General features: G+C 44.1%; 1 protein-coding gene across 1 annotated transcript in view; it reads left to right on the top strand.

The window, feature by feature from the left end:
* Tmc2 (transmembrane channel like 2) overlaps positions 1–13943 on the top strand; it is a 66421-nt gene that overhangs the window by 48155 nt on the left and 4323 nt on the right. The window contains exons 14-17 of the mRNA XM_021645111.2: positions 300–367; positions 1068–1307; positions 7480–7605; positions 13213–13291. Coding sequence (XP_021500786.1) covers positions 300–367; positions 1068–1307; positions 7480–7605; positions 13213–13291 — 513 coding nt within the window. The remainder of the gene's footprint in view (positions 1–299; positions 368–1067; positions 1308–7479; positions 7606–13212; positions 13292–13943) is intronic.

The following is a 13943-nucleotide window of genomic DNA, read 5'->3' as shown; positions in this document are numbered from 1 at the left end:
TTCTCAAAATAAATGAATAAATAAAAGACAAAAGCCTATTAAAGAAACAGAATCCTACTACCAAGTATGAGGCTTCAATCTCATAGTTTGAGAAATTGAGGCATAGGAATCACCATAAATTTGAGGGCAGCCAGAGCTATATAGTGAGACTGTTGAAAATTAACAAAACAAAACAGGATCCTGAACCTGGTGTGCAGGCATTCTGGTGTGCCATTCTGTCTTGACTTGTGATAGGATCTAGCTGGTATCACCTAACGTTGGCTTGCTCACTCACCCTCCTCCCCTTCCTCTCTCTCCAGCCCTCATATGCTGAGTTTGATATTAGTGGAAATGTGCTGGGTTTGATCTTCAACCAAGGAATGATCTGGTGAGTTTTCTATTTTATCTGAGGATCGTAGAATTTGGGGAGTCACAAAACTAGAACTTCCAATGTTGTCTCTCAGCAAGCTTGGAGGGAGGCAGCAAATCCCCATACCTCTCTCAGCTCCCTCTTTCTGACAAAAATTAGAGATCAGGCTAGGATGAGGAACAGAACAACTCATAGTTAACCAGTGAGCTATAGAGAAAGTAGAAATGGGGAGAAAGGAGAAAGGGAAGAAAGAAGGAAGAGGGGAAGGAAGAAAGAAAAAAGAGGCCAGGAAGGAGAAGAAAGGGGAAAGGAAGAAAAAAAGAGAAGACAGGGTGGGAAGGAGAGGAAAGTGGTGAAGGCAGGAGCTTCCTCCTCTGGAGACTGCATGATGTCAGCCTTTGGAGAAGCAAAGAACTATCCGCCAGCCACTGTCTGCCAGTAGAAACACTCCTGCAATCCAGAGACCATGTGATCAGCTGATGCTTGCTAGGAAAGCAGTGATGAAATCCTGGCCTGGTCCCATCCAGCAGTGCTCAGAGCTACCTCCCTCTCTGGAGGATTGGGTGATTCCGGCCTGATGGCACATACCTTGGTTAAACAGAAGGCCTCTGTTCCTTGGCTGCATGACCGTAGTCCACCCATCCCATTACCTTCCGTTAGCCTTCCCTCGCCTTTCCTGCTACCAGGTCCACCAGATGTCCTGTTTCTGCCCTTTCAGGATGGGCTCCTTCTATGCCCCAGGACTGGTGGGCATCAATGTGCTACGCCTGCTGACCTCCATGTACTTCCAGTGCTGGGCCGTGAGGAGCAGCAATGTTCCCCACGAGCGCGTGTTTAAAGCTTCCCGATCCAACAACTTCTACATGGGCCTGCTGCTGCTGGTGCTCTTCCTCAGCCTTCTGCCGGTGGCCTACACCGTCATGTCCCTCCCACCGTCGTTTGACTGTGGCCCCTTCAGGTACGCCCTTTGTTGCTGGGGACAGTTCTCCTCCTGGCTCAGAATTCCAGTTCTGGTTCCCTGCCAGTGTGCGAGAGGCTGTGGAGCTCTGGCAAACCGCCGGAATAATTTTCTGTAAGGAGGGGCATGCTCCCTGCAGTAGTAGGAAGCTACTGAACGCTCAAAACAAAAGAGCTGGGAAAACTAATTTCTCATTTTTTTCATTGTAATCAATTTTTATTTTAATAACCACAGTGGCTGGCTGTCAAATTAGATGGTACAAGTATTACCTTTTAACAGTGGATAATCTGCCGTCCTATGGTTATTTTAGCACAGATGTGAATCAGGTAGAGTTGGTCTTGACTGAGGCTCTCAGCTGGGTCCCAGTACACTATAGAACACTGCTAGTACTGAAGGTTGATTATAAATAAAAAGTTGGATATAGTTTTTGGATATAATTATATAAGGAGGTAGACTGAGCAATAATGTATACCTACTATTATCTTTATAAATATGTGACCTGTGACCCACTGAAAACAAAGCCCTCTACTCCCTAAAACATAGTTCTGGGACTAAAGGAGTTTGGAGCATGGCACCCTTTCTTCCCGCTTAGAAATTCTCTATGTGTCCTCCTCAGTAAGTTAACATGGATAAACTAGCGTTTCCATCCTTGCTGAATACCATCCCAGACAAGGACTGGGTAAGACAAGTGGGAAGGGCCATGCATAGCCCTTGCATGATCCCAAGGGCAAGAATCTCCTTCAACTAAAATGGGTGCGCTCACCCCGTCTACAGCCAGCCCTACATGCCAGTGTGAGGAAGGTTGATTGTCTCCTTCTCAGTTTAAGAACCTAGAGGAGGAGATCAATGGAGTGTTATGTCAGAACATGAACTGGTCAAACAAGAGTCTGCACAGAAGAGAGAAGGTAGCAGTCAGGATAGCAAGCTGTAGGAGACCAGAGAGGCCGGAGTGAGGGAACAATTGTGTGGGAAGAAACCGCAGTCAGCTTCTTCCTAAGCAAGCCTCATGCATGCATTGCCACCGCTTTCTCAGACTGCCCACCTGCACCCAGGAAAGATGTCTCCTTGGCCTGTTTCATGATTGTTTCTTGACATTTGGCCCCTTTGCCACATCTGCTTTTCTGGGTGTCCCTGAAAACCTACATGAGATCATAGGAAAAGAGACCTAATAACCTTAAACTCACAGAAGAAACTCATGTTTACAACCTCCACAAAGCTGAGCTAACCAAGGCCAGCTTCTCAAATGGGGCCTTTGCCAGAAATCCCAGCTGAAACGCGCGCGCGCGCGCACACACACACACACACACACACACACCTGTTTATATCCTTTTTACCCATAAACAAATCATGTGTTCCTTGCCACTGGCTATAACCCAGCACTCAGAAGGCTAAAGCAGGAGAAGCATGAGTTTGCATCCAAACCTATCTCAAAAAACAAACCACAGACAAAACATGCCATGCCTTTTCCTTGTTTATCTTACCTTGTTTTCCCAAATGGCAGAAGATTAATGAGGAGATGGTGTTTTCTTCTTTCTCACTCCGTTGTGTTCAGTGTCTGGAAGAAAACAACTGCCTTAACCGTTGCTGTTCAAAGTAGAATGCCACCTCACAAAAATTCAGCTGTACAGGGAAGAAGTTGGGATTTGGGCTACAGGGGCTTAGCAGGCAACATCAATGATAGGGATGGTTGGCACCACATAGCCTACAATCACAAATGGGCTATGGTGGGCCATGCTCTTTGGAACAAACCCAAAACACCATCTAGTTTTGTAAATAAAGTTTTACTGGAGGAGCCGGGCACAGTGGTGCACACCTTTAATCCCAGCACTCAGGGAGTTGGAGGCCAACCTGGTCTGCAAACGGAGTCCAGGACAGATCTAATATGCAGAGAAACCTTGCCTCAAAAAAAAAAAAGTTTTGTTGGAGCACGGCCATATCTATGTGCTTACATGTACCCATGGGAGCTTCTTTCTGCAGCACTAGGACTGAGCAGTTGACGTGGAAGCCATCCTACCCACACAGCTAAAAAGGAAATCATTTAGGTCTTTGCAGAAAAGTCACCTGATGTGGAGAGCAGATTTAAGAGCCAACTCTCTCATTGACCAGTTTTGAGCTCTGCACAGGTTCACTTCCTAAAAGATAGAAATTCTGGTGAAGCATAGCTCATAGGGTTGCTGTGAGGATCTACTATGTTATTATTTGTTTGGTTATTTTAAGATTGATTGATTTTATATGAGTGCTCTATCTGCATGTACACCTGCATGCCAGAAGAGGGCACCAGATCACATTATAGATGGTTGTGAGTCACCATGCGGATGTGAGGAATTGAACTCAAGACCTCTAGAAGAGCACACAGTGCTCTTAACCACTCTCTCCAGCCATCTCTCCAGCCCGTTTGTTGTTTGTAAACTACTTACAGGACCAAGCCGGTCTTTAGTAAGAATATCTGTGACCCTGAGCACTGCCCAAATTGAGGACCGTTGGTGCAGGCCTCAGACATCCACATTAACCATGAAAAACATGGCCCGTTATTATAGGCTTTTCAGAGCCTCATAAAAACCTGAACATGTATTTGGAACTATATGCCACTTTAACTTACAAACTCACTCAAATTTTTAAAACAGTCTACATCAACCCCCAGAACAAGCGTGTGGACCTGGACTACATCTCACCCAGGATTCGCTCCACTCCCTCCAAAGCAGCTTGTAGCTGCTCAGTGTGCGTCTGTCTGGATCAGGGACACAGTAAGGGGGAAGTTAGGAGTTTTTGTTACGGGCTCAGGTTTTTTCTGCGGCCAGTGAACCGAGACTTTGGTCATGATGTTCAGGATTCTGAGGCATGCTGATCACTTTTATGATCACTTACATATGATGCAATCATTTCTACTTCAATCCCTTCACTCATGAATTCACTTATCCTTGAGAGAAGAGAAAAGTCAATCCTGCAGCACGTGGGATTTGAGGAAGGGATGCGGCGTTGGTCACGAGTGAGAAGGGCTGCCCGCTGATCCCCAAGTCATTCGTCTGCATCTGCAGCTCGGGTCTCTTTTTGTTTTCTTTTACTTGTAAGGGAGACAGGATGACTTTGATTTATTCTCCCTTCTCTGGCTGGATTTTTTAAATTTGTACCAGCAGTCTTCGAAATTGACCGAAAGGAGAAAGACAAAAAGGAAGAAAGGTGACAAGGACCCCTCCCCCCCCCCCCCCCCCCGCAAATGACCACCTGCTTGTCATTGAAGACAGGTGGAGGTAGTGAGGGCATTCTGAAAGCCTAGTTAGTGACAATCACCGATGAGGAAACTTATTCAGTGCTTTTAATGCCACCATCAGGTAGGAGGCAGTATACTAAGCATTGGGTAACTTTGTCTGACTGTAAGGTGCCTGATGGTGTATATTTTAAACTTGTCTGACTGTAAGGTGCCTGATAGTGTATATTTTAAACTTTGCAAGTTACCAAGGTTTGAGTATGATTCATTGCCTCTTAAACTAATGTTGAAACCCAGCTCCCATTATGTCAATTTGACAAAGCCAGGAGTTTAGAAGGTGACTAATCAATTAAATGGCAATAGTGCCATTCTGTCATGAAATTGGTCTGGCAATCACAGTTGGGAGCAAGTTCTCACCTGTGGAACTGGATTACTTAATATAAGAGTAACTTGTTATAAAGCAAGCCTGTCCCTGGGTTTGCCTCTTCTTCATGCTTCTGCTCACACCTCAAATTCTACCATGAAAGACAACAAGTGGGAGACACCATCAAATAAGAGCAGAAGGCAGGGTGACTGTGAAAGCAGAGAAAGGTTTGAAAATCCATGACGCTGGCTTTGTAGATGAAAGAAGGGGACCTGAGCCAAGAGACACAGGAATCCACTCCTCTGTGTCCTCCCTCGAGGGACCGTAGCCCTGCCAACACCTTAAGTAACCCAATGAAACCACATCAGCCTCTGGCCTCCAGAGCTGTAAGACAGTACACGTATATTGTGTTAATTCACCAGTGTGCTAAATTGTCATAGCAGCCACCACTTCAAAGACAAAATAATCAAAATCAGCTTTGACTTAAACACATACTTAAAGTTTTCTTTTTATTATTTCTCCATGATATGTACTACTAATAAAAAAAATCAACCAAATGTCATGTCACGGTGATTGCATGACTAACATGTTGCCAATTGGTTTTTGAGACAGAGAGTCTTTGCATAGCTCAGGCAAGGTCTCCATGATCCTCCTGCCTCAGCTTCCCAAATGCTGGGATTACTAGCATGCAACACAACAGTGCCAAGTGATGAAATAGCCACACATGCTCTCTGATGCAACGACTCAGTTCTGCCATTATAGGACAATATATATATATATATATATATATATATTTATATATAGTTATATATGTTTTATATAAATATATGATATATATGCCATTATAGCTCAGCTGTATACACTGCACCAATGAGAATGGCTGTGTTCCAGCAAAAGTTTATAGACAGTAAAATGTCTTTAAAAATCATATTTCAGTTTTTATATGTCACAAGTTACTATACTTGATTTTTTCCAACCACTTAAAAAACATAAAAAGAAAAAAAGAAAGAGAGAAAACTATTTTAGCTTACAGGTGACAAGCTGATTTGTCCCTGAGGCACTATATGTTAATCTGAAAACTAAATCTGCTGACTACAAGATTAAATGACACAGCTTAACAGTGCTATCCTCAACACCTACTGACTTCAGTGGTCCCCTCAGCTGTGTTAGCATTGTGCCTTATTACCTACAGAGAGGTGTGAGAACTAGAGCAAAGACATTTTCAGCAGCTGCTCCAGAGATTAAAGCTCAGCACTTCCGGTAGAGGGCCTATGATAATGAGAGCACCCCATATCCATTCTTCTAATGCAGTGGGCAGACACTTGAAATATTAGTATAAAAAGCAAAATCTCTCTTTAATTGTCATGTTATTTTAATAGTCGCATTTGATGGTACAACTCTAGTGAAAAGAAGCAGGGTATGCATGCACTCATAAAGAGAATGGGGAAATGCCTTGGCCATTAAAATACTTGCTGTACAAGCCAGGCCCCAGGATCCCATGAGTGCTGGGTAGGGGTAGCTTCTCCCACAACCCCAGCATCTGAAGGAGTCTCAGAGGCTAGCCTAGGCTAAGCTCTAGGTTTAAAAGACCCCACCTCAAATAAGGTAGAAGAACATTTGAGAAAGAATCTCTGACATCAACCTCAGACCTCCATATGCATGGGCATACACATGCACACATTGATATAGGCACAGAAGATAGATGATAGATCAATGGATGGATGGATGATAAGTAGATAAGAGTTGAGGTAGATAGATGATAGGTAGGTAGATAGAAGATAGATAGAAGATAGATAGATAGATAGATAGATAGAGATAGTTCACAGTGCTCTGTAGAAAAATAATTTGAACTGCTGCTGAAATTATCTTCAAACTTTTAAGTCTACTTCATAGTATATTCAAGAGCCTCCAGTATCTAGGTGTCTCTGGAAAATGATTTTGGAGTCAATTTTCACAACAATTCTAAAGAATTAGAAGAAAAATGAACCTCCTACAGTAAACAGTACAGAAGCCCATCTTGGGACAATCCAGTTTCCTGGTTGGAAGATTAATCGTAAGTGTGTTTTAGAGGTCCTGTGACATTTCCACCACATTCATCTTAGGAGAACTGCTTCCAGGGCAAGGAGCCCAGAAGAGTCCATGCTTTTCTTATAACTAGACCACAGACAATTTTCTTCTGGTGGAATATAGGCAAAACCCTGGCACAGAGACCTATGTGGAGGCTACTTGGAGACTGAGGTAGAAGTGTTGTTTGAGCCCAGGAGTTTAGGGATAGACTAGACAACACAGAAAAAGCCTGCCCCCTAAAAGAAAAAAGACTGTGAGAAAATCCACTTCTTTCTTGCTGACACAGAAGAGCAGTGTAGTTTGAGAGTCTGTAAGCTAGCTACTGAGGCCAGGAAGCTAGTGAGTCCTCCACAGCCCGCCCCAGATGCCTGTCCCCTGAGTGGCAACACTCTTTTCTTAGTCCTTTTGGGGCAGAGCTCTGGCTCTCTCAGAATAGCAGTGATAAATTGCACCTTTGGAACGAAGGGGTCAGAGACATGACTGTGTGTGCCACAGGAGCTTTGTGCATACTGTAATGTGTTCTCTCCTTTTTCTAGTGGGAAAAACAGAATGTATGACGTCCTCCACGAGACCATTGAAAATGATTTTCCTAAGTTCCTGGGCAAGATCTTTGCGTTCCTTGCCAATCCAGGCCTGATCATTCCAGCCATCCTACTGATGTTGTAAGTTCCCCAGCGCCCCTGGCTCTGTCTGATTGAAACTCCTCCTAGTGCCTGAGGCTTTCTGAGACAGGGGTCTCCATTTTACTCTCTTAGTCTGGATTCCCCAGAAGTAGACCCTGAGGCAGATTCAAACACAAGTGATTCATCAGGGAGTAGGGAGAGTGAAGAATATGGCTACCTCTGCTGTGACGAGTCTACTGTGACTCTGTCTGGAAACCCCAAGGAAGCAATGTGCCTCAGAGTCACTTGTCTAGGGCTAGAACATTTGCGGCCAACCAGGTTGACTTGAAATATCAAGGAGCTGTGGAATCTGAACTCGTCCAAAAGCTGAGCGTGTGTTACACCTGGATGTGAGGCGTCCCCTAAGGACCACCACTGAAGACTTGGCCCCCAGCTGCTGGCGCTATCTTTAGGCAGTTCTAGAACCTTTAGTTGGGGCTAGCTGGAAGAAGCAGGCTATATTACTGTTGGGTCACCACGACCACAGGGCCGAATGTTGGATGTCACCATTCCTGGAAAAGCGAGAACATCTAGTCACTCCAAATAGCACCCAAGTCCAACTCTGTGGACCAGTGAGTTGATTGGGATTGCTTAGGGGAGAGGGTGTGCGAGACCACTTACCGAAGCAGAAATGACTCAGTGACAGCTGCATCTCCAAAACCCACCCCAGTGAGGATGACAGCTTACACAGCTGGAGCCCACCACACCGCCTACAGGCGGCTCTACAGGCCAGAGCGGCTCTTCCAGGCAGCTCCCCTGATCTCTGCCTCTTTCAAGCAGCTCTGAATACCTCTCAGCAGTTCTTAATGCTTGTTGATTGGGGAGGGAGGCCTAGCTCATCTGGTCTGTTCAGGGATTTCTGGGCTATTTGTTTACTAAAAATAAACAAACAAACAAAAATCCTGGCCGGCCTGGAGCTTCCTGTGTAGACCAGATGGTCTTGAACTTGTAGATCCACCTGCCTCTGGCTCCTGGGTGCTGGGAATAAAGACATGCACCGCTGTCTGTCATCCTAAAACTCTTTTGGGTTGTTTATTTCCTGCGTTCTAACAGCTTGTCAGAGGTCCTGACCCTTTCACCTTCCTTTAGACACTCTCAGTCTGAATGACTCCCTTGAAGGATGGGCTGTTCTGTCTCCGGGGAAATTTGATACACAGTGCCCAGCAGCAACAACCTGAGGGAGAAAAGGTTCTCTTTGCTCCTCGGTTCAGAGGCACAGCAGACCGGTTCCCGTCATGGCTGGCCAGGAAGTGGGGAGAGTGGAATGAAGGCCGGGGCTTGGCTTTCTCGTTTCCTCCCTTACTCAGCCCGCGCTCAGGAGATGGCACTGCCTACATTCAGATGGCTCTCTCATCCTCAGTTGATCCTTTCTGAAACCACCCTCACTCACAGCAGAGGTGCACCTTACCAGCTCCTAGGTGATTCTACACCAGGTCAGGCTGACACATGTCCTTGGGGTCTGTATAGCGTCTGAGCCCCTGGCTGTCTTTTTCTTGCTTCCAATCCACCCTAACAAAGCTGCTTTACACCCTCTCTGTCAAGGTGGGCTCATATCTCTGAAACCATGAACAACATAAGTGATTATCAGCTGGAGTTAGTGCCTGGGTTAGGGGTAGGACCATGCATCCATCTCTTCTCTCAGCCCTAGAATCCCATCTGGTGCAGACCCATGCAGGCCCTGTACAAGCTGCCACCGTCTCTGTGAGGTCATATGGCATTTGGTCATGCTGTGTTTAGAAGCCCTTGTTTCCTTGATGTCCCTACATCCCCTCTGGCTCTTACACTCTTTCTACTTCCTCTGCCACATATCTCCCTGGGGCTTGAGGGGAAGCATTTGATGGAGACATCCCATATCCCATTTAGGTCTCAGTGTTGGCGGTTACTCCCACAAGCCTGCGCCACTGTTGCACCAGCTCACTGTGCAGGCGGCTCGTCTTTGTAAATGGGAGGGTTTGTAGCGGGGTTGGCGTTCATCTTTCTCCTTTAGCACAGAGTACCTTCCAGGACCATGAACACTAGTTGGGAGGAGTGGAAGCTCTATGTAGGCGCCAGCTTGACTTTTCCCTGTTCAGTGAGTTACATAGGTGTTGTCTTCAGCAAGAGGAACTTACTGTCAGTTTATGGAAAAAAAAACAACAGTCTCTAATTTTATTATTCTCTCTGCTCCTGTTAGTGGGCTATAGGTTTGTCAATCTTATTAATTTTCTCAAAGATCCAACTATTTTTTTCATTGATTGTTTCTATTTGTTTGTTTCTATTTTATTGATTTCACCCTTAAGTTTGATCATTTCTTGCCATTTGCTCCTTTTGGATGTTATTTCTTCTTTTTGTTCTAGAGCTTTCAGGTACACTGTTAAATTACTAATGTGAGATCCCTCCAATGTTTTACGTAGACATTCAGTGCTATGAACTTGACTCTCAGAACAGCCTTCATTGTGTACAATAAATTTGGATGTGGATGTTTTTATTTTCACTCCATTCTAAAAAGTTTTTAATTTCTTTTCTAATTCTTGTCTTGACACATTTTTTTTCATTCAGTAGTGGGTTGTTCAGTTTCCACAAGTCTCTAAGCTTTCTGTGTTTCTGTTGTTGTTGATATCCAACTTTAATCTATGGCAGTCAGACAGGATTTGGGGTGTTAGTTCAACTTTCTTGTATCTGTTGAGGCCTTCTTTGTGGTAAAATTTGAGTTCCATGGGCTGCTGCTGAGGAGGATGTGTGTTCTTTTTTTTTGGGGGGGGGGGGTGAAATGACCTATACATGCCTGTCAGGTCCATTTGGTTTATGATGTCAGTTAGCTCCAGCATTTCTCTGCTTAGTTTTTGTCTGGCTAGTCTGTCTATTGGCAGGAGAGGAGTACTGAAGTCTCCCACTATCAGTGTGTAGGATCAGTATGTGATTTAAACTGTAGTAGTGTTTCTTTTGTAAACTTGAGTGCCTTTGTATTTGGTGCATAGATGTTAAGAAGTGCGATATTGTCTTGGTGAAATTTTCCTTTGGTGAGTACATAGTGTCCTTCCCTTTCTCTCCTGATAAGTTTGGAGTCTATTTTGTCAAGATACTAAAATGACTACACCAAAGTTCTTCTTATGTCATTTGGAATATCTTTTTACATCCTTTTGCCCTGAGGTGATCTCTGTCCTTGATGTTAAAGTGTTTATGGATGTGGCAGAGGGATGGATGTTGTTTTCATATCCAATTAGTTTAGTCTGTGTCTTTTCGTTGAGACCATTCATGTTGAGTCGTCACTGAGCAGTGTTTGTTGATTACCATTATTTTGTTGTGGTATGAGTTATTTATTCCCTCTTTTGATTTTCTGAACAGAGATTATTTATTCCTTGTGTTTTCTTGGATGTTGTTAACCTTTTCAGATTGAAATTTTTTGTTTGTAGGCTTCTGTAGGGCTGGATTTGTAAAAAGATATTGCTTAAATTTCATTTTATCATTGAATATCTTTCTATCTCCATCTATTGTGATTGAAAGTAGTTGTGCGATGTTGGAATTTATTGAATAACAACAAATTCATAAGATTTAGTAGTTTTTTAAATTTTTTATTCATTCTTCTCTCATACAATATATCCCAACCACAGCTTCCCCTCCCTGTGCTCTTCCCAGTTCCCCTACCTCCCTCTCTCCTGCTCCATATCCCCTCACCCACTGCCTGCCCCCTCCCAGAGAAGAGAAGTCGTCCCCCCCCCCCCGGACATCAACTGAATATGATGCAACAAAATACAATGGGCCAGACACAAACCCTCACATCAAGGCTGGATGAGGGAACCCAGTAAAAGAAAAAAAAAAAGTCTCCAAAGCAGGCAAAAGAGTCAGAAATATCCCCACTATCACTGTCAGGAGTTCTCCATAAACACCAAGCCAACAGCTTTAGCATGTATGCAGAGGACATAACACAGAGCCATGCAAACTTCACAATTGCCACTTCAGTCCCTGTGAGCTGCCATGAGCCCTGATTCCATGGGCTGTGCTACATTCATATGATTTAGCTGTTTCAGTGACAGCAATTTCTTATACTACCTTGGCAACCTTGCCAAGGCAAATACAGGTTTTTTCTTTCAATCATAATTACTAATATTAACTCTCATATCACATATAACATAGCACAGAGTAATATGCTTATACATGCAGATGTATGCTTTGCAGAATACATATAAATTAAAGAGGCTGCACAGAGTTCAAGAGGTTTCAAGAGGACTGAGAAAAGATTTGTATTGATACTAACCTAGAGGCTAGTGCTTGAATGGAGCTTCATATTTTGACTCAGAGCAGGATATGGTGGCCCACATCTTTAATCACAGCACTGGAGAGGGAGACAGAGCTCTGTGGCTTCAAGGCCATCCAGGACTACAAAGTTAGACCCTGACTCAAAATAAATAAATAAGGAACACAAAAGGAAAGTTGAGAACAATTTTATTAGCATTTGAGTGGAAAACAAAAACACAGAGCAGGCAGCTACCTGAGCAAGGGAGATGGAAAAGCGAAAGGAAGGCCATTTTTTAGTTGAGTCAGTGATAGAAGTCTACAAGCAGCTGTAGAAAGCAGGGGTCAGGGTGAGAGGGTATCTTTAAGGAAAACGACTTAAGAAAGCCCAGAGTGTCAGGGCAAGCATGTTGGGATTCAATTTGGTGTCCAAAGAAGAGTTATACTTCTGAATTAGAATTCGAGCTGGGCAGTGGTAGTGCAAGCTTGTGGTCACAGCACTCAGGGACCGAGGCAGAGGAGGCAGATCTCTGTGAGTTCTGGGCCATCCTGGTCTACAGAGCAAGTTCCAGGACAGCCATGGCTACACAAAGAAACCCTGTCTCAAATAAATAAATAAATAAATATAAAATAAAATGCTAAGGTTTATCAGTTAAGAGCTGTAAAAAATTGCCTAAAGGGAGGGCTATATAAGTACGTTGTCTCATTACAGGTATAATTATTTCTCCCAACTCCTTAGTATATCCTCAATGAGTCAGCTTTCCTGATTCTAGGGAGGTCTGCTGGCCAGATGACTGGTAGACCCAGTTAGATTAACTTGTAGGGAAAAAGACAATAGATCATGTTGATTTAATCTTTGAAGCAGATTAGAATGTCATTTTTCTACTCAGGGCTAGAGGTAGAACTCAGATTTCACTCTTTTGACCAGGAGGAAGAGGCTTTCACTTAATGGACCAAAGCTGATCATAAGGGAAGAATCCATCCTAAATGACCTCTAAGCCTGTCTAATACCTGTCCAACTGCCCAACATTATTTCACCAAGTGTCCATCAAAACCAACAAGATGGAGCTAGCTGTACATGGCACAAAGCCTGCTACTGGGCAGCTACACAAGAAACATTTTCTTTTGCAGACAAGAAACTACCTCTTTAGAATCGGGGTGACCTTCCACTAACCTTCACTGAGCACTCTGGGAGCTAGACACATGAAGGTCATCCCACACTCACTACAATGGAGAGGGTGTCTTCTCCATGTTGAGCAGACAACCTAGGATGGAGGACCAGCTCTATCCTGTTAGAGACAAAGCTTTGGTATCTGGGGATCCTAGGGAAAATGCCCAGCTCTTGTCATTTTCTAATGCCCCAGGACAACAGGAATTTGTTTTTTTCTCTTTCAGTCTGGCCATCTACTATCTGAACTCAGTTTCAAAGAGACTTTCCAGAGCTAATGCCCAGCTGCGAAAGAAAATCCAAGCAGTGAGTCTCTCTGGAGCTACATTTTGAATGATGTTCTTGTTCTTTGCTGATTTGCTCTGTGATCTCAGTTGTGTTCTTTCCATGGTTTCCTTGTAAGCCAAATCCCAGAGTACCTGCACTGCAGGAAGCAGCCCTGTAGGGTTCAACAGCATGCATACACAGTAGGAAAATATTTGAGGGGCTGATGGTATAGCACAGTGGGAGAAAAAGTGCTTAGAGGTCACAGGCTCTGGAGTCAGTCATTAGCCCTCACACATTTGCACACACATACACAGAGAGAGATCGTCTAAAAGAAATGACCAAACAACATATCTCCTAAGTCTCCTTGATACACAGGCAGCTTCTCTCAACATCCGAGACTCTGACTGTTCTCTCTGGATGGACACACACACACACACACACACACACACACACACACGAGGACAAACTCTAATAATCTCTGCATCCCATCATCTTTATTTCCTGCCATACTTCAGGAACTAACTTTATGTATCTTGCTGCAGTTTCCTCCTTCTGTTATCCTCACTGGGCTCCTGCCCAGATACAGGAGAACACGGAAATAAAGGTTAGATGTCCTTCAAGTGCTGTGTGAACCCAAGTCAGACACTTCACTCTCCAATAACAGGCAGTCGAAGGTAGTCAGCAAGAACCG

This window comes from Meriones unguiculatus, chromosome 18, assembly GCF_030254825.1.
Source record: "Meriones unguiculatus strain TT.TT164.6M chromosome 18, Bangor_MerUng_6.1, whole genome shotgun sequence".
NCBI classification, from domain to species: Eukaryota; Metazoa; Chordata; class Mammalia; order Rodentia; family Muridae; genus Meriones; species Meriones unguiculatus.
The sequence above is the reverse complement of the archived record's forward strand: the minus strand, read 5'-3'. Positions and strand labels throughout refer to the sequence as shown.